The sequence below is a fragment of the Electrona antarctica genome (assembly GCF_951216825.1).
Source record: "Electrona antarctica genome assembly, chromosome: 14".
Classification (NCBI taxonomy): domain Eukaryota; kingdom Metazoa; phylum Chordata; class Actinopteri; order Myctophiformes; family Myctophidae; genus Electrona; species Electrona antarctica.
The window spans coordinates 46,128,743-46,150,555 of record NC_136795.1 but is presented as its reverse complement, the minus strand read 5'-3'; the positions used below and the strand labels follow the sequence as shown (position 1 = coordinate 46,150,555).

Genomic DNA, 21,813 nt, shown 5'->3' with positions numbered 1-21,813 from the left:
TTTGAAAAGGTCAAGACAATTACTTTTCCTTGACAGGTTTTCATCTGTCTGTGTGTTTCTATGTGCAGGGCGTTGCTGAAAATGAGCACCTGTGCTCAGCTACTTCCCTGGGTAAATAAAGAATACAAATCACAACCGTGTGAACCGAGTGGTGCAAATCCCCCCCCCCCCCTCTGTCTCTCTCTCTCTCTCTCATTAGCAGGCAACATGCAGCACTATCTCTCTCTCTCCGTTTCTGGCACAACAGCGCCACTTTTGGTACTCATTGGTACTGGTCACACACATAGTCACACACAAACACGGACACGGACATTGCTGTTCGTTGGAGTGGTTGCACCACTCAAAAAATAATAATAATAATAATAAAAAAAGTTTCCACTAAGTTCGTTTACTAATTTTTAGTGCCGGACATTCCTTACTCGGGGACCAGGAAATGGACGCATGGAACTCGCTCGCTCACCTTGGCGCTGCTGACAAAGAGGGACCCCTTCTTGAACACCTCGAGCGCAAAGACGGTATCTGTGGAGGAAGAGCAGAGTCAGAGGAGGTCTTCATGGTCCAACCTGCACAACCGGTCCACTCAACACGCGACACAAAATAACCCAGATGGGAGGAGAGGAAAGGGCTGAGTCACGTCGGAAGTGACTGCTCACTTTTCAATCAGTGGATAATTTGCAAAGAGTAAAGAGTTTAAATTTAAAAAACGAATCCACAACAAAGTGGAACATTTTTAACCCATGCTGGGCGGGAACCCCTTTTGGTGTTTTAAGCATTATGTTATACTTCAGCTATTGAAAAATAGCAGATCTACAAGCTCATAGCGCGGCACCGAGTGCCGCGCTATGAGCTTGTAGATCTGCTATTTTTTGAAAAATCATGAAAATGTGGCGCAAATCTTTGAATATTTCGTTCTTTCAGAGCGAACGTTTTTTAACTCAAATCTTTGCTTCTGGGGGGATGGGGGGTCCTTGGAACAATTCGAGCGCAAAGACGGTATCTGTGGAGGAAGAGGAGAGTCAGAGGAGGTCTTCATGGTCCGACCTGCACAACCGGTCCACTCAACACGCGACACAAAGAACCCAGCTGGGAGGAGAGGAAAGGGCTGAGTCACGTCGGAAGTGACTGCTCACTTTTCATCGGTGGTGGGGAAAAAAGTACTCAATTGTTTTACTTAAGTAAAAGTACCAATACTGCAATTTAGAACTACTTCGTTACAAGTAAAAGTACGGAATTGAAAATGCGCTCGAGTAAAAGTACAAAAGTATCGGCATCAAAATGTACTTAAAGTACTAAAAGTGAAAGTACTCATTGTGCAGAATGTGCCATTTCACAAGTTCGAAATGTGTACAAACAGCAGATCTACAAGCTCACAATGCGTCGCGTTGCGTTGCGACGCATTGTGAGCTTTTAGGTCGGCTATTTTCAAATGGCCGAAATGTATAGGATTGAAGTGGTTAATGTATTGTTTTCTAATCAAAATTAAAATCTCCAAAGTAACTAGTAACCAAAGTTTTCAAATAATTGTAGTGGAGTAAAAGTAAACATTTAGGCTCTGAGATGTAGTGGAGTAGAAGTAAAAGTACTGGAAATTGGAAACACTCAAGTAAAGTACAAATACCTCAAAATTGTACTTAAGTACAGTAAGTAAAAGTACTTAGTTACTTTCCACCATTGCTTTTCATGCTGATAGATACCAGGTAGCGCTGCACGATTATTTGGCTCAAATGCGAATCTCGACGTTCCTCCACAAGAATTGAGATCACGATTCTCGTTTTTTTTCCATGAAAATATTTACATAAACAATGTGGCACCTGGAGCCAACATCAAAGCTTGACTTAAACCGTTGTTAAAGTCTCCCTCTTGTAGCAAAATGGCCTACAAGCTCGTAGCGCGGCACTCGGTGCCGCGCTACGAGCTTGTAGATCTGCTATTTTTCAATAGCTAACGCATAACATAATACTTAAAAACACCAAAAAGGGGTTCCCGCCCCAAAATGGGTTAATACATGCATGTGTACACCAAACGTGCACGCTTATGAGCATGAACAATTACCTCTGAGGTTAGGTTGGGGTCACGAGAGTCAATGACAGCATTATTTTGGGGGTCGCGGGCTAAGTTACCAGTGTAAACAAATTAATCAAAGTGTTCCACCGAGTTGACCGTGTTAAACAAATGAACCAATGTTTTCCCCAGAGTTTAGGCATGTGTAAACAAAGTGAGCCCACGTTCTCTCTCTCTCTCTCGGTGGACTTAACGTGCTCAAAATGGAAGACAATGGCTTGCATTGGTTCTCCATCTTCATTAACCTATTTAGGCCTGACGTCGAAATAAAAAAAACGTTCGCTCTGAAAGAATATATACCTATTCAAAGATTTGTGCCGCATTTTTACGATTTTTCAAAAATAGCAGACCTACAAGCTCATAGCGCGCCACTCGGTGGCGCGCTATGAGCTTGTAGATCTGCTATTTTTCAATAGCAACGATTCTACAAATTCACCATTTTTCAAAAAAAGCAGACCTACAAGCTCATAGCGCGGCACTCGGTGCCGCGCTATGAGCTTGTAGATCTGCTATTTTTCAATAGCCTAAAGTATGACGTAATGCTTAAAACACCAAAAGGGGTTCCCACCCATGGGTTAAAAGGGGAACAGGTTTCCTCCTGGATGACCTTTCACCTTTGAAGGTGACGATGAGGATACATCTGTGAGCTACCGCTGTCACTACATGCACCACCGCCGCCCACTGGTGGCGGCAGTAGGTACTTACATTTAACCAACATCAATAATACAATCATAAATAAGCATATAAATTGAAATAAATAGCTATCTATATAACATAGTAATCATTGCTATAGTAGAAAGAGCAGTGCTTCTCAAACTTTTTTTAATTTAAAGGACCCCCCCAGTTGTCTTTGCATTATTAGGCCCATGGACCCCCGATAACTCTGAGAGCGTACACACATGTGTCCATTTGGTTCAATTGGTACGTTTCAGGCCCCCTTTTTTCACAAAAAAACTTTGGTTCTAGATTCTTGAAACCTCATTGGTGCTTTCCAGGGAACCAGCAGCCAATTTGCAGCTGATGCAAGTGCAAAGAGTTTAAATTAAAAAAGAATATCCACAACAAAGTGGAACATTTTTAACCCATTCCCGGGGCGGGAACCCCTTTTGGTGTTTGAAGCATTATGTAATACTTCAGCTATTGAAAAATAGCAAGCACTGAGTGCCGCGCTACGAGCTTGTAGTTCTGCTATTTTTTGAAAAATCATGAAAATGTGGCGCAAATCTTTGAATATTTCGTTCTTTCAGAGCGAACGTTTTTAACTCAAATCTGCCGAAAACTAAACGGAAACGGCTATTTTCAGCAAGTGTATAATCAGCCATTACGACGGCATCAAGGCCCGCCAAGACACATTTTAGTCGACTAAATCGACTGTAGATTTAGTCGACTAAAATCTTATAACGTTTAGTCGACTAAACCAAGACTAACACTAAAACATTCCAGGTGGCTAAAATGTGACTGAAACCAAATGAAAACTATTCAAAAAGACTATGAATCTAAAAAACTAAAAATCTAATTTTGCTGCCAAAAAAAAACACTGCACACCACCCAGCTTTTCTAGCAGGAGCATAATAATTAATACACCCGTTTATTTATTTTTGCCCTGGTCATGTAGTGCCCTCTGCTGGTGGCCGCCCGGAATTGGTCTCTTGTTCTAGTAGAGACTACTTTATATATATATATACACATAGGCTACATCACTATTATTTATTTTGTATATGCATACATATTGTACCATGTAGATTAGTCATGTACTATGCACTTTAGTCTTTCTTTTAACTGCAATGATGAGCCTTGCACAAACAAGAATTTCACCCAGTTTTCTGAAATACCTATGTTTCTATGTCGGAGGTGCTCAATATTTCATGTCAAGGACCCCAAAAATTATATGTAATTGGCCCCCGACCCCCATCTGAAAATATGTTATTCCAGGAACAGGAACCCATCAGAAGCAAAGATTTGAGTTAAAACGTTCGCTCTGAAAGAATATATATTCAAATTTTTGAGGCACATTTTCACGATTTTTCAAAAATAGCAGACCATTTTACACTTGGTTGCATGCTGAAAATAGTCGATCTACAAGCTCACAACGGCTATTTTCAGCAAGTGTATAATCAGCCATTACGACGGCATCAAGGCCCGCCAAAACACATTTTAATCGACTAAATCGACTGTAGATTTAGTCGACTAAAATCTTATGACGTTTAGTCGACTAAACCTAGACTAACACTAAAACATTCCAGGTGGCTAAAACTATGTGACTGAAACTAAATGAAAACTTGTAATGTGATGTGACAATAACGTTTGATTCTGATTCTGTACCTGTGTGTCCGTACAGGATCTGACAGCTGTGGTTGAGCAGGTGGAACACCTTGATCTGGGAGCTGTTGGTGGCCACCACGATGTGGCTGTCCCCTTTGCCCAGGAACTTCACGTCCAGAACCTCGTCGTTGTAGCCCACAAACTGCACCGGGGGGGAAGAGAGTAGAGCAGGGGTGATGGAGAGGACCACTATATTGCCACACTCACTCCAGAGGGCCACGTTGTATATTACTGCCGTGGCAAAAAATAGCGATCTACAAGCTCAAAACGTGTCGCGCCGCGGCACGGCACGTTTTGAGCTTGTTTTGGACCGAAAGTGTTGTATCCTGCCGTTTTCCTCTTTTTTCTAATTATTTGTTCGGCCCGAAAAATTGTGTTTGTTGTCATGATTTGTCACAACTCGAGTTGGCTTTGTACGACGCTTAAAGGTCTTTAAATAAATACTTTTTGAAATGTCTATGGGGAAAATGAACGGGGAATCATTTCCTGGGCCCTGGTAGGGGGCGGGACTGCGACGCTCTATAGCGCCTTTATCCAAGGCGGAAACTATGCAAGGCACCAACCAGCACACCAGGAGCAATTAGGGGTTCAGTGTCTTGCTCAAGGACACTTCGACACCAACTCTGGGGGAGCCCACAGGGTTCGAACTGGCAACCTCGCGGTTACCATCCAGCCACTCTACGCCTGAGCCACCGCTGCCCCGACTATTGGGATCAGAATAACTCTAGAATATTTAAGACATGGATATATATACCGTATTTGCCATACGTATTGGCGTATTTCCCCCAGAGTTAGTGTCAAAGTGTCCTTGAGCAAGACTCTGAACCCCTAATTGCTCCCGATGCGCAGGATGGTGGTGCCTTGCATGGTTTCCTCCGCCATCGGTGTATGAATGTGTGCGTGTGTATGAATGGGTGAATGTAATGCAACAATCTATGTAAAGTGCTTTGGATAAAAGCACCATTTACCATTCATATTAAACCCATTCTGGGTGGGAACCCCTTTTGGTGTTTTAAAGCATTATGTTATACTTTAGCTATTGAAAAATAACAGATCTACAAGCTCATAGCGCGGCACCCAGTGCCGCGCTTGTAGGTCTGCTATTTTTGAAAAATCGTGAAAATTATTATTACAGAGTGAACATTTTAACTCAAATCTTTGCTTCTTGGGAGGGGGTCCTTGGAACAACATATTTTCAGATGGGGGGGGGGGCGGAGGCATATTACAATAATTGTTGGGGTCCTTGACGTGAAATATTGAGCACCAGTGATACAGAAACATAAAGGTTTTTTCAGAACACTGTCAGGATTTTTAACCCATTTTGGGCGGGAACCCCTTTTGGTGTTAGCATTATGTTATGCTTTAGCTATTGAAAAATAGCAGATCTACAAGCTCATAGCGCGCCTGTAGGTCTGCTATATTTGACTTTTTTTTTAATGTCGACGTCAGGCTAAATGATGGGTTAACCTTTGTTTCTCTGGAGAAAATAAAATATATAGTGTGTGCCTCGTTGGCTCCACCGACCTGTTGCTGTGCGCTGCTGAGGGCAGGCAACTGGTACAGCTGGATGTTGTGCTCTGCAGTGACGGTGGCCAGCCTGCAGGAGGCGGGCATGGGCAGCAGGTGGGTGAGACTGCGGGGTCCCGCATCGTCCTCCTTCTGCTTCTCCTCGGAGGAGGAGGCCGAGGGGGGCGAGGAGGAGGAGGTCATGACCTGGGTGTAGACGCAGCGGCCCGTGCTGGCCGACCACACGCTCAACACGCCTGGAGGAGGAGGGGAGGGGAGGGGGGGGGAGCGAAGCAGACACACACACACACACACACACACACACACGGTCCGTTTTATACTTGGTCGTAAGCAGTGGTGGAAAAAGTACTCAATTATTTTACTTAAGTAAAAGTACCAATACTGCAATTTAGAACTACTTTGTTACAAGTAAAAGGACGGAATTGAAAATGTACTTGAGTAAAAGTACAAAAGTATCGGCATCTAAATGTACTAAAAGTAAAAGCATTCATATTGCAGAATGTGCCATTCCACAAGTTCAAAATGTGTAGATAATCTATTGAAAATAGCCGAGACGCATTGAGAGCTTGTAGATCATCTATTTTCAAATGGCCGAAATGTATAGGGTTGAAGTGGTTAATGTATGTTTTCTAATCAAAAATGTAATCACCAAAGTATCACTCAAATAATTGTAGTGAAGTAAAAGTAAAATTTTGGCTCTGAGATGTAGTGGAGTAGAAGTAAAAGTATTGGAAATTGGAAATACTCAAGTAAAGTACAAATACCTCAAAATTGTACTTAAGTAAAAGTACTAAGTTACTTTCCACCACTGGTCTTAAGACGGTGTCGTTGGGGGGGGGGGGGGAAATAGCAGTCCTACACAAGCTCACAGCGTGTCGCTGTGCGAACCCTACTCTCTCTATGCTGAATAAACTCAACTGATGTTTCCGGTTTTTTAACCTTTTTCCACCGGCCTATAATGACATGCGTAAAACAGGGATGCCGGGTTGAGTTAGTGGTTAACGTGGTTATCTGACGTTGGCTACGCACACCCACAGAGAGAGAGAGAGAGAGCGAGAGAGAGAGAGAGAGAGAGAGAGAGAGGAGGGGACCCCCTTGAAAACGAGTTGCTGCAACTCAAGGGACTTATCCCATAGTGAAATTTCAAAATAAATACTTGCAACTCTGGACTCGTGCATTACTATGTGGGTTTGTCTGTGTGTGAGGTCATTGCAGTAGACAGACAGACAGACAGACAGACAGACGGACAGTGAGGTCAGTAGACAGTAGACAGCAGACAGACAGACAGACAGACAGACAGTGGTCAGTAGACAGCAGACAGACAGACAGACAGACAGTGAGGTCAGTAGACAGCAGACAGACAGACAGACAGTGAGGTCAGTAGACAGCAGACAGACAGACAGACAGACAGACAGTGAGGTCAGTAGACAGCAGACAGACAGTGAGGTCAGTAGACAGCAGACAGACAGACAGACAGTGAGGTCAGTAGACAGCAGACAGACAGACAGACAGACAGACAGACAGTGAGGTCAGTAGACAGCAGACAGACAGACAGACAGTGAGGTCAGTAGACAGCAGACAGACAGACAGACAGTGAGGTCAGTAGACAGCAGACAGACAGACAGTGAGGTCAGTAGACAGCAGACAGACAGACAGACAGACAGTGAGGTCAGTAGACAGCAGACAGACAGACAGACAGTGAGGTCAGTAGACAGCAGACAGACAGTGAGGTCAGTAGACAGCAGACAGACAGACAGACAGACAGTGAGGTCAGTAGACAGACAGACAGTGAGGTCAGTAGACAGCAGACAGACAGACAGACAGACAGACAGTGAGGTCAGTAGACAGCAGACAGACAGACAGACAGACAGTGAGGTCAGTAGACAGCAGACAGACAGACAGACAGACAGTGAGGTCAGTAGACAGACAGACAGTGAGGTCAGTAGACAGCAGACAGACAGACAGACAGACAGACAGACAGACAGTGAGGTCAGTAGACAGCAGACAGACAGACAGACAGACAGTGAGGTCAGTAGACAGCAGACAGACAGACAGACAGACAGTGAGGTCAGTAGACAGACAGACAGTGAGGTCAGTAGACAGCAGACAGACAGACAGACAGACAGACAGACAGTGAGGTCAGTAGACAGACAGACAGACAGACAGACAGACAGACAGACAGACAGACAGACAGACAGACAGACAGACAGACAGACAGTGAGGTCAGTAGACAGCAGACAGACAGACAGACAGACAGACAGACAGTGAGGTCAGTAGACAGACCTTTGCTGCCCGCTGTGATGAAATGAAAGTCCTTGTTGTTCTTCACTCCAATCTGTGAGAGGTCCACTCCAATCTGTGAGAGGTCCTCGTCATCGGGGAGCAACATGACGCCTTCCACAGCCTGCAGGCAAAACACACCAGTGACACCACCCCGACAATGTGAGACAAACAGGCATAAGGTGTAGAGACGGAGAGAGAGAGAGAGAGAGAGAGAGAGAGGCTTGGCCTTCAGCGTTGTTTTTGGCAGCACATTTCTATTTTAGTTTAGTCATAGTCTTTGGAATGGGACTCAATTTAGTTTTAGTCACATTTTTAGTCACCTGGAATGTTTTAGTGTCTAGTTTTTTAGACTAAACGGTATTTTGGCGGGCCTTGATGCCGTCGTAATGGCTGATTTTACACTTGCTGAAAATAGACGATCTAGAAGCTGACAACGCGTCGCAGTGCGACGCGTTGTCAGCTTGTAGATCTGCTATTTTCAGCATGCAGTGTAAAATGACTTATAGTGGATATCTTGTCCACTAGTCCCTTCCTAACATTTTAGTCTAGTTTTTTTTTTGTCAATACATTTTAGTCTTAGTTTTAGTCATCATACCTTAGTTTTCATTTAGTTTCCATTTAGTTTCCGTCAGTGAAAAAAGGTAGTCGACGAACATTTTCCGTCTTAGTTTTAGTCGACGAAATCAACACTGCTTGGCCTTCACATCACATCAAACAAAAACACACAAAATATATGTTTATACATACAACCCACAAGTCACACAAGTCTCACCTCATAGACGGCTACGGTTCTTTTGGCCTCACGCTTCTGTAGGTCCCACACCACACAGACGTTATCCCTGCCAGAGCTGAAAACAACGTAGTACAGTCATTAAAAAAACATTTGTATCGCACGGTTTTTGGTTCAAAACAGCCACACTCTGACTAAAATGTTAGGAAGGGACTATAGTGGACAAGAGATCCAGTACAAGTCATTTTACACTTGGTTTGTATGCTGAAAATAGCAGATCTACAAGCTCACAACGCGTCGCAGTGTGAGCTTGTAGATCACATAATAAATAATAAATAAATATTAAACATAATGTTTAAAACACCAAAAGGGGTTCCCGCCCACATTTTTTACTGTGTCTAACTGATTTTTACTGTATGTATGTATATATGTTGTATGCAATTGTGTTTTTCTATGGACCTGGAGTCTGCAATAGACATTCATGCATTCATTCATTTATTCATTCATTCATACTGTAGTACAGTGTAGCATCTCAGACGTGTGTGTGCGTGCGTGTGCGTGCGTGCGTGCGTGCGTGCGTCTTGGAAGTATAACAAACCTGGGGTATCGCTGTAGATTTTGCCATACTGATATTCGGAAGCCTGGGCCATGTGCCATAAGTTGACCATGAGTGGCCTAAGAATAGCTGGCATGACAAAGAGCAAAGCCAAACGACTTGCCAAATATACTGTTCTGTTTCGGCTGTTCTAGGCAGTTTGTGGAGGAGGAGGTGCCAACCCATTTTGGGCGGGAACCCCTTTTGGTGTTTTAAACATTGTTATAATTTAGCTTTTCAAAAATAGCAGATCTACAAGCTCGGTGGCGCGCTACGAGCTTGTATGTCTGCTATTTTTGAAAAATCGAAGAACCACTGACATAGAAACATAGCTTTTTCAGAAAACTGTCAGGATGTAGAAGACATTTTTGTCTCCACCAGGCCGAAGGCATGGGGAGAGAGTATGTTTTGCACTCCGTCCGTGTGTGTGTCCGTCCGTCCGTCCGTCCGTGTGTGTGTCCGTCCGTCCGTCCGTCCTTCCGTCCGTCCGTTACCAGCTAATCTCCGGCACCGTTAACCCGGTCGATGCCAAACTTTGCACACACACTCCCTGGATGCCAACGATGAACCTCTGCCCCGCATTTTCCAGAACGGCCTGTTATAGCGCCACCATGAGGCAGCTTTTCTAAAAAAAAATTACCTAAAACTGCACCGATCTGCGTGAAATGTTGCATGCACACTCCCTAGAGGCCAAGGACAAACCTTTGACCTGCATTTTCCGCATCTGCCTTTTATAGCGCCACCAGGAGGCCGACTTTTGTAAAACACATTTTTTGATATTACTCCTCCAGATTCTGTCCAAAAATCTCACAAATCGTTACACAGTATCTCTATGGTCATGTGCTCAAGTCGGATCTGTCCGATATTTCATATTCCATCCTAATTGGCTATAATTGGCTTTCACAGTTTGCAAGATTGCCCCGTTTTGAACAAAAGCCTCAAATCATGAACGCAGCATGCAATTTACGTGAAATCTTTCACACATTTTCTTACTAGGCTGAGGAATATATCCCACCCTTTTCACATTGGCCTGTTATAGCGCCACCAACAGGTTGATTTTTGCAAAACACATTTTTGGAACAATGCCTCAAATCATCCAATTGCCATCAAAGGCAAACATGTTTATATTACTCCTAAACATTTTGCCAAACATCTCACACAGTCCTATCCTCCTGGTGGAGACCTGTGCCCAGAAGGGCACTTTTTCTAGTTAGAATCTGATCTCAGGTCAAAATGGGTTAAGTGAACATGGACTGTCAACCCCGTTATATTTGTTTCCTTCCAAATTAATTTGTGGAATCAAATAAAGAAATAAAATGTGTGTGTGTGCGTGCGTGCGTGCGTGCGTGCGTGCGTGCGTGTGCATCGTAGTACCTGATCATGGTGTCTCCGTCGGGGCTGAAGGCCAGCGAGGTGACGGCACTGTAGTGGACCTGTAGGACACACACACACTGACTGGAGCGCAGGTCCCACAGCCTGATGCCACAGTCCAGCGACGACGAGAAGAGCTGCAGCAGGCTGATGTCTGGGTGGAACTGGACCAGGCTGCGCACAGAAACCAGTGTTGATGTTCGGGTTAGGGTTAGGGTTGACTAAAAGTAAACTAAGACGAAAAATGTTCGTCGACTACCTTTTGTTCACTGACGAAAACTAACCGGAAACTAAATGAAAACCAAGCTATGATGACTAAAATTATGACTACATGTATTGACAATTTCATCAAAACAAATAAAAACTGAAATGTTAGGAAGGGACTAGTGGACAAGAGATCCAGTATAAGTCATTTTACACTTGGTTGCATTCTGAAAATAGCAGATCTGCGACGCGCTGTGAGCTTGTAGATCTGCTATTTTCTGCTAAGTGTAAAATCAGTCATTACGACGGCACCAAGGCCCGCCAAAATACATTTTAGTCGATTAAATCAACTGAAGATTTAACTAGACTAACATTCCAGGTGACTAAAATGTCACCAAAAGTTTCATTCCAAAGACTAAAACCCAAAAAACAACAACACACTTGTCACTGTCAATATTATCTACACATGCGCTAGGGGTATAGGTGGTGTCATGTACACAGAGTTGTGGACTTACTTCACGACACCAGACGAGCCTTTAAGGTTGTGAGTGCAGTACTGCTTTATGACATCCCACATCTTGATGGTCCCATCACAGCCACCTGCAACACGACACAATATGCCAGCGTGAGTCTAGAAGTTAATTTACAATTTAGGCATTTAGCAGACGCTCTTAATCCAGAGCGATTTACATTAAGCAATAACAAAAAGCATGGCATACATCACATATATAATTAAAAAGTAGTTATCATGAAACATGCGTAAGCTAAGAACGTAACAGTGGAGTATCTATATCATGAATATAGAAACTATACATACTATACTATATTATACTATACATATGTACTATAAAGTGCTACGACTACATAAAATGCAATTCTAGTGCTGTCTACGTAACATGCTATAAGTCTGTTTAAAATGCTATCTAAGTCTACATAAAGTGCTATCTAAGGGGCTAGGGCAAGTGCTACGGGCCATGATGGAGTCTGAAAAGGTGGGTTTTCAGACTACGGCGGAAGATTGGGAGTGAGGCTGCAGTTCTGATTGTGATGGGAAGTGCATTCCATAGTTTTGGTTTACAGAACAAAATGCAGAAAAAGACACTTGGGGTAAGTTAGACATTGTACTATTTATGTACTTATTAAATTCCCAATTAGGATAACTGTTCCTCTTAAAGTTGATTGTTAAAACTGTCAAATACTTTTTTATATAGTGTTTGATAACCACATATGATTATTGCAAATAATGTGTAGTGGATTATTGGATTCTGTGCAAAATCACAAGTCCCAGGTTTTCCAATAGCTTTGTTTGATTGACGGCATAAGATTTGAACTGGAAACACATGAGAAGGACGGTGTCATGTGCTTTTTCTGGTTCAAATCTGCTGCCAAGCCAATAAAACAAATATATGGGAAATGAACTGGACCAGGTAAACATTTCACCCTCTGAAAACGTGCACGCACGCAAGCACGGACGCACGCACGCAAAGTCACACACACAGTAAAAGTAGCCCAGGCGATTTGCTCCGGGTCGGCTGACCTGTGGCCAGGAGCGTGGACGTAGGGTCAAAGGTCATGCTGGCTACAGGTACAGTGTGAATGGCCTTCCAGGAGCGCGTGCACTGAGCCTTCATCCAGTCCCACTGCTTCAGCACCAGAGCCTTGCTGACTGTCACCAGCACCTGGGACAAGAGACACATGACATGATAGTATGATACAATAGAGCGTCGCAGTCCCGCCTCCTACCCTGGACCAGGAAATCCGTTCATTTTCCTCATAGACATTTCAGAAAGTATTTATTTAAAGACGTTTACGCCGCGGACAAAGCCAACTCGAGTCGTGACAAATGATGACAACAAACACAATTTTTTGGGCCGAACAAATAATTAGAAAGAAGAAAAAAACGGCAGGTTTTTCTGTTTTTCTTCTTTGTAATTATTTGTTTGGTCCAAAATATTGTTTGTGTTGTCATGAGTTGTCACGACTCGAGTTGGCTTTGTCCGCGGCGTAACCGTCTTTAAATAAATATTTAAGAAATGTCTATGGGAAAAATGCATTGGGTTTCATTTCCTGGTCCAGTTAATTTAGTCGACTGAAATGTATTTCAGTGGGCCTTGATGCCGTCGTAATGGCTGATTTTACACTTGCTGAAAATAGCCGATCTACAAGGTGACAACCTTGTAGATCGGCATGCAACCAAGTGTAAAATGTCTTATACTGGATCTCTTGTCCACTAGTCCCTTCCTAACATTTTAGTCTAGTTTTTATTTTAGATTAGATGGCTTTATTATCCACAAGGGAAAATTGTTTTGCTCAGGTCAATGCATACATTCAGGACAATACATACAGGACAATAAATAATTATACAAATACAATAAAACACCCAGCAAAGTACTAGTAAAATAATTCTAAAATTTGTCGACAAAATGTGTCAGTATATTTAGTCTTAGTCATCATAGCTTAGTTTTCATTTAGTTGTTGTCAGTGAAAAAAGGTAGTCGACGAACATTTTTCCTCTTAGTTTTAGTCGACGAAAACAACACTGTCAGAGACGCATGACATGATGATACAATTATAACACCTGGGACAAGACAGACACAATTGATGATGCAGTAAGACTCTTCACGGTAAAGTGGGTACGCTTGATTTACGCATCCTACCGGTACCTGGGACACATTTCTTTCCACCCATTCTGAATTCCCATATACTTGTTTAATATCGCGTCAAATAAGAACGGTTGTTCCACAACAAACAAATGGTCCCTGTGGTTTGACTCATAATTATTATGGATATGAAGCATCAACTGACGGCGAGACATCAATGATGTTACCAAATTTGTTACATTTTCACCGTAAACGGACTGTATCAAAATATGTGTGACTGACTGTCGCAAACGATACAGAGCCCACCTCCCTGACAATATCGACCGGGACAGTTTGGACAGTATGAGACGATTCTAAGATGACCGTATGTTATTCTCCATAGAGAAATGACTTCCCTGAAACCAGGGACTGAACAAGTGACGTCAGGACTTCGGTACTAACTCTATGTCGCTTGCCAAAAAGAACAGACCCACAAGGTAACAACATGCTAGCCAACATGTTAGCTTGTAGGTCTGTTCCTTATTGGCTTGTGAAACCGTCTTATTACGTATTTGTGACTAAATTTGACTGAGGGACTGCCATTGGATTTTTTTGAATTTTCGTTTTTTTCATGTCATATGAAAGCAGGGAATCATAGCTTCAAATTGACATATTGGTTGTTCAGTTTGACCCACCAGTTTTGCAGATATGGCTTATAGAGTAATGTCTTGCAGAAAACAGCGAGTTGAGAAAACAGGCTTGAAAGGTTCACTTCTGTGGTCTCTAACATTACACCTAGATATGTACATGCTTGGGCATTTATTTCATATTTACATGTCGATTTCAGCTCTGACACTTATTTCAGACATGCTCTAGTATGTGAAGAGTCTAACTCATTTTTAAAAAAAAGAAATAAGGTTTTTCTCCTCTGGTGAAAAGCTGGAATTTGCGGGATGGCAGTCTCTCAGTCAAATATGAGAGATTAGGCTTTAGAAGCAGAGTGACATGAGCATAGATCACAGCATTTTTCTCAACATTGTTTGCTCACCTCATCGTCACAGCTGAGCGCAAATGACGTGATGTCCTCTTGATCGTCCTGTAATAATAATAATAATAATTATAATAATGATGATGAGGGCAGATAATATAACATTTTAATTAACATGGCGTGTTATAGAGCGTTGCAGTCCCGCCCCCTACCAGGGCCCAGGAAATGATTCTCCGTTCATTTTCCTCATAGACTTTTCAAAAAGTATTTATTTAAAGACCTTTTAAGCCTCATACAAAGCCATCTCTTGTCGTGACAAATCATGACAACAAACACAATTTTTTGGGCCAAACAAAGAATTAGAAAGAAGGAAAAAAAAACACTTTTTTTTGTTGTTTTTCTTCTTTGTAATTATTTGTTTGGTCCAAAATATTGTGTTTCTTGTCATGATTTGTCACAACTCGAGTTGGCTTTGTCCATAACCGTCTTTAAATAAATACTTTTTGAAATGTCTATGGGGAAAAATGCATTGGAAATCATTTCCTGGGCCTGGCGTCGTCATGACAGGGGGCGGGACTGCGACGCTCTATTATCTACTAGAAGTGTGAAGTAATATGGACTCACCTGCTCAATGCTGTGGACAATCTTCCCTGTGCTGATTTCCAGCACATTGACGCGTGAACCGCACATGCAGAATATGTACTTCTCATCTGTGCTGATCTGAGGAAGATAAAACAGGAAAACACAAAGTAGAATTGAACATTTATGCCAGTCGGTGTTCTCTCAAACGGTAAAGCGCCCTCATGTTGACACTGAGCCCCGTTTAACCCATTTAGGCCTGACCTCGAAATAAAAAAAAAAGTCTTCTGAAAGAATATCTATTCAAAGATTTGTTGCCGCATTTTCACGAATTTTTTTCGGTGGCGCGCTATGAGCTTGTAGATCTGCTATTTTTCAATAGCTAAAGTATAATATAATGCTTAGTTAAAACACCAAACTGGGTTAAAAAAGACCACAACGGGAATAAGCTGTCAAGCTTTATTGTGTTTCATCCTTTTGTACAGATATGTACACATATACAGAGATTAAAATAGGGTGCATTTTGCATCCCAAAACGCAGTTTATAGTTAAGGGACGCAATAAAACAACGACCTCTGCATCCACGGGATGCACTACTGTACCGCTGTACTGTTTTTTATTCTAGTTTATTTTGCTAGCTTTAGTTATAATAATCATTTCTTCTTCTGTTTTCTACATGAATATAACCACAACCATATAAAATTAAATGGGAGTTAAATGCTGCAAGTTGTAAAAATGACAAAATATGACTCCTAACGTCGTTGAAGTGGGACTCATAAAATGTCCCTGGGACTCATTCTAAAAGAGCATCCCTGCATCCCGGGACTCATTACATTGACAACCTATTTACATCACTGCATATAGAGCGTCGCAGTCCCGCCCCCTACCATGGACCAGGAAATGATTCTCCGTTCATTTTCCTCATAGACATTTCAGAAAGTATTTATTTAAAGACGTTTACGCCGCGGACAAAGCCAACTCGAGTCGTGACAAATCATGACAACAAACAAAACATTTTGGGCCGAACAAATAATTAGAAAGAAGAAAAAAAAACGGCAGGTTACAACACTTTTTTTGTTGTTTTACTTCTTTGTAATTATTTGGGTCCAAAATATTGTTTGTGTTGTCATGAGTTGTCACGACTCGAGTTGGCTTTGTCCGCGGCGTAACCGTCTTTAAATAAATACTTTAAGAAATGTCTATGGGAAAAATGCATTGGGTTTCATTTCCTGGTCCATGGTAGGGGGCGGGACTGCGACGCTCTATATGTTCATGCAAATGCCGATGTGTCAATGAAGATGTGTCAATCAATGAATTTGATTGGATGTGGTTTCAGGGACCCCTATCTGAGATTATAAGTGTTGATATGATTTACTACAGAACTCCATAATTGTCTAATAATCTGATGTTAGATTAGACAGTATGTGGACATGTGAATTCTGAATCCTGAAATAGTGCTGAACATATGAGGTTTTCACCATGATATACTGTATAACCAAGCAGGATAGATATTTAAAAAATCACACCCGTGTGAACTGAGTGGTGCAACTCCCCCCCCCCCCCCCCCCCCCTCTCTCTATCTGTCTCTCATTAGCAGGCAGCAGTGCAGCACTATCTCTCTCTCTCTGTTTCTGGCACAACAGCGCCACTTTTGGTAGTCATTGGTACTCGTGCTCATAGTGACATAGTTAGGTGAACACATAGTCACGGACATTGCTGTTCGTTGGAGTGGTTGCACCACTCAAAAAAATGCAAGTCAACAACACCTCACCTGCACTTTTCCTCCTTTATAAAACGGTTCTATCTTGCTGGAGGCAGCATAGCTAGAAGGGAACAGACAGAGGATATGGATTAAATCACTGTTCACTGAAATGTAGTAGATGTTAATGTACGACACGATGGCAGATGCTTCGGTATATCAGCATCCTCAAGAAGACCAAGGAGGCTGTAAGTAATAATAATAATAATACAACTGTATTTGTATAGCACCTTTCATGACATGAGATGCTGTTCAAAGTGCTTTACAGAGCAATAACGTCCAGTGAGGACATGAATAACAACACAGATAATTACAGGTCAGCTATAAAGCACGTGTGAAGAAATAGGTCTTGAGCTGTGCTTTGAAGCTACGGTATCTAAAGCCGCCGGGCTTTAGATCACACTATCAGTCCTTCCCATAACCCCTCCCCCTTTATCATACAACTACAGCTGTGGGTGCGGCTTCAGTTCAGGTGGATCACCACCCACCAGGCAAACCAGGCATACTTAATGAACTGGTGGGCGTGTCCACATAAAAGCATGATTTTAACAAATACTGTACGCTTTTTGGAAAAAGTTCTTCCTCCTTATATTATAATAATACCTGATGATCATGTTTTAGGGTGGAAAAAAATTGTGGCACTCCATCTTTAACGATTGACAGTCCGACCAGGGGTTCAATCACACATACAGTAGCAGCCCTAACACACACCAAAGCTACTACTACAATATTCAAACACACACCACCGCAATCACAGGCACCTGAGACTTTGCAAATGAAAGGTTGCGTGCCGTGCACAAACACCTGCACACACAAATTAACACACGCACGCACACGCACGCACACACACACACGCACACAAGCACACACACACACACACTTGTAACAACAAAAATGTGCACATAATGTATGTGATATATTTGAAGTAGGACCTATGCACACAAGCACCTTCAAGGGATACAGGAAGAGTGGACACTAATGAATAGTGGGCACCACCTGGATGGAAAATGTGCTATGCTAAAATATGCATGAAATACATAATAATATTATGCATTAACTTCTTCTTTATGCCCGAAATGATTGGATATACAGTAGTTAGCAATGTTAGACCTTTGTATTAATTAGCAGTAGCACCTCTATGATTAATGTAGGCTATATTATGTTACTTTTTCTCTTAGCTCTGGTCCATACTCCATAGCCTTCTACTGCTTGGCAGAATCGTAGAAGCAGTAGAAGGCTATGGACCAGAGCTATTTTTCTCTGTACCTTGGTAGTAGTACTGTAGTAGTCTGTAGCATTGTGTACTTATGTATATTGTTGTTGTTAATTGCGTGTACTCGTATAATAAGATGTAGGGCTAATAGCAATGAAAACAATCTTGGAGGTTGTGTTACAGCTAACTTAGCCACATTGAGCTAAATAAGCTAATGAGTGTACTTTCTGTAGTCAGTCCACATACAGTACGTCCGAGCAGCACTTACTTGGTTTTGAACTGGAGACTGGTGTCTGCCATCCTGACAAAAACACAGTAGTGTTTCCCCCCCAAAAAAAGAAACAATAATCAATAATCACTTATTATTTTATTTTAACTCAGAGCACATTCAACAACCATCAACAAATCCCACATGCTTGCATGCTGAGTGAGTGTGGATGTGCGTCGCATGCATTGTGCGTCATCCAGATCCAGACGCACCGCGCGCTGATTGGCTGGAAGGTTTCTGATAATAAATAAAAAAATAGAAATAATAATAATATTGAATGGAAAAACTAAAATGACGCGGAACACCACGCGGTGGATTCAATTCAAGTAAATAAAATCAAATAAAATTCGCTAAATTCATCATTGTTGTTCACCTATACGTATAAATGACACCTGAAAATTTTAGTGACACTTTTAGTGACAAAAGAGCGACAATGGATGGTGCGAGAGAGAGAGAGAGAGAGAGAGAGAGACTATAGCATTCAGACGGTGAACTGACAAAAGTTTATGTTTGACACAGAATGACACTACTAGTGAGGTTTGCTGTGCTAGAACGCCACGGAAAGGACAACGGGCTTCGAACGAACGGCCTAGCTTCTATAATAATTTAAGTGGTTTCGTATGTGTGATTGTGTGTGAGCGCGCGCGACACGTGCGTTGTGTCAGGAATGTTCATGTATGTGGTGCATTGATAATGTGGGCGTGTGTGGTGTCACTGGTGTGTGCTGGGGACTCTGGGACTGATAATATTATTATGACAACAGGAATGGACACAGGATCAGGGGGGTAAAACATAGAGGAATTGTCATGGTGAGTTTGTGAACTTTCATATTATGTTTATTTATTGTATTTATTTATAATATTTTACATATTATATTATACATATTTGAGATGTGTCCGTTATTCATAATTTGATGTGTTGTAGTAGGAGCATGTTGGCTGTATGATTCATTATTAAGTATTGACTCCATGTATCTGTTTACTGTAGATTTTTTTTGTGTGTTTTCAAAGGCTTCAAATATTAAATTCAATGTAAAACTTCGTTTTTTAGGCATAGGTCTTGATTAGTAATTGCAATTGTATATAAGGAGGAGAACATAATGTTTACTTGCTTTAAAAAAAAAACACACATGTGACTTTCCAGAACAAGGCTATTGTTATTTCAGTTTTTCAGTGCATTTGACAACAATGTAGCCTTGCTGTAGGCAGCTGTGTGCTTTTTCATTAGGCCTACGGTGTTTTGGCAAGTATACATTTCATTGAATCACTAATAATGTGTGAATATATGACAAGCAAAGAACGGTCTCACTCAGTCGCATACAAAATAACTAACTAACTATACTATCAGAAAAAGTAACTGAGCTATTGGCCAATAGAACTATAGAGACTGGGGCGCCATGCTGGCCTAGTGGTCCAGGCGCATGCCACATATAGGCTCTGGCCTGCGTTGCGTGTTCGAGTCCCGTTCATGACGACCTTTGCTGCGTGTCTCTCCCCATCTCTCTCTCTCCCTCGTTCCTGTCCATCTTCACTGTAACTATCAATAAAGGCACAAAAAGCCAAAAACTAATCTTAAAAAATAAAATATATATAGTGACCATAAGGTAGACACAACAACATTGAACCTACTACTTTATTTTTTTTGTGGCTTTCGCCTTTATTTTATATTTTTTATGGAGGGACAGACAGTAGGCTGACAGGAAATGGGGAGAGAGATGGGGGGGGGGGGGGGGGGGGGGGGAGACATGCAGTAAAGGCCGTCGGGATCGGGAGTCAAACTCGCGGCACATTGCCAGACTGGATTACCAGCCAAGGTGCCTGGACCACTGAGCCATGGCCCAGGCCTGAACCTACTACTTTATTTGTAAAATAGTGTCCTATCTAAGTAACCACTTCTCCAAAGTGACTCATGCATGGGTGACACGGACACCCACACAGCTATACAGGACACCAGAGGGACCACCTACGATCTGGCAGGGACGGATTAACCCCAACGAGGGCCCCCGGGCCGGTCATTTTTGCAGGGCCCCAATAGCGCGCGTGCGCACGACATTTTTGTGTTTTTCCGTGTTTTTATCATCTTTTTGACCTAGATTTAACAAAATCAATGGCCAATGAAGGGCCCCAGGAGCCCTTTTCAGGGCGTCAAACCCAGTACCACACGGTCCAATTTCCCTGAAGGGCCCCTGAGAGCCAAGGGCCCCTGGGCCACGGCCCCACTGGCCCAATGGCTAATTTGTCCCCCCAACACACCCCCAACATTTAGCACAGACATGGGAACAAATATTAATTCTATAGTACTATACTTTGCCGCCCTAATGTGGAATGGAATGTGCCGTCATCATCCATTAAATTATGTGAATCACGGCAGGCTTCTTTCAAAACTCTTTAAAAAAAAAGATCTGTCCGAAAAGTACAAGTGAAGATAGATATCTTAATGCCATTGAAATGACTGCCGGTTTAGCCTTTTTCTCCTCTGTAAACATAGCTCGTTTTGTTTTTGTTGATGTCACGTATTGAAGCTGTGTATAGTATTCCTCTTCTACCCCGGATTTGAACCTAATTTCCTGCTGACATTTGTACCCATTCAGGACGGGAACCCCCTTTGTTTTTTTTAAGCATTATGTTATACTTTAGCTGTATGTTGAAAAATAGCAGATCTACAAGCTTGTAGATCTGCTATTTTTGAAAAATCTTTCAAACGTGGCGCAAATCTCTGAATATATATTCTTTCAGAGCGAACACTTTTAACTCAAATCTTTGCTTCTGGGGGGGGTCTCTCAACAACATATTTTCAGAAGGGGGTCAGCGGCCAAATACATATAATTCTGGGGGTCCTTGACATTTGAGAACCACTGATATAGAAACATAGGTTTTTCAGACATTTGTAGAAATGAAATGAAATGATTACTATATTTACCCAGGGTATCTGGGCTAAGCTCAATAACTTGTTTCCAGCCAGGCCCTGCTCATAGAACATTTCATCGTAGTGGTTCAATGCCTTGTTCAAGGGCACTTCAGTGGTGGTAATTTTAACGTGTCGGACAGCTGATTCGAACTGGCGACCTTCCGGTATCAAGACCGCTCCGCTATCCGTTCGGCCACCGCTGAATCAATCTCAGGTCTAAATGGGTAAAGCTAATAGAGCCTGCATGCCTGCTTGCTCAGGGGATAAATTGAATCTTGACCATCAGGTCAGAATTCATGTCAGATTCTGCAGTCTATAGGTGAGACATGACCTTTGACATGATCTAAACATCTCAATAGAAGAGCAGGGAGACTAAATACAACCTCCCCAATATATTATAGCTTTATATTGTATTAACATACAACTC

General features: G+C 42.2%; 1 protein-coding gene across 1 annotated transcript in view; it reads right to left on the bottom strand.

The window, feature by feature from the left end:
- Positions 1–18,633, bottom strand: part of tbl3 (transducin beta like 3) — a gene marked incomplete at its 3' end in the record, with an annotated part of 53,865 nt that extends 35,232 nt beyond the window's left edge. The window contains exons 1-12 of the mRNA XM_079520917.1: positions 18,480–18,633; positions 17,011–17,062; positions 15,285–15,380; positions 14,721–14,768; positions 12,631–12,772; positions 11,609–11,693; positions 10,893–11,063; positions 8,966–9,041; positions 8,194–8,314; positions 5,908–6,146; positions 4,384–4,525; positions 461–519 (exon numbers count right to left, since the gene is read on the bottom strand). Of these exons, the coding sequence (XP_079377043.1) occupies positions 461–519; positions 4,384–4,525; positions 5,908–6,146; positions 8,194–8,314; positions 8,966–9,041; positions 10,893–11,063; positions 11,609–11,693; positions 12,631–12,772; positions 14,721–14,768; positions 15,285–15,380; positions 17,011–17,062; positions 18,480–18,511 (1,263 nt within the window). The 5' untranslated portion in view covers positions 18,512–18,633. The remainder of the gene's footprint in view (positions 1–460; positions 520–4,383; positions 4,526–5,907; positions 6,147–8,193; positions 8,315–8,965; positions 9,042–10,892; positions 11,064–11,608; positions 11,694–12,630; positions 12,773–14,720; positions 14,769–15,284; positions 15,381–17,010; positions 17,063–18,479) is intronic.
- Positions 18,634–21,813: the final 3,180 nt, after the last annotated feature.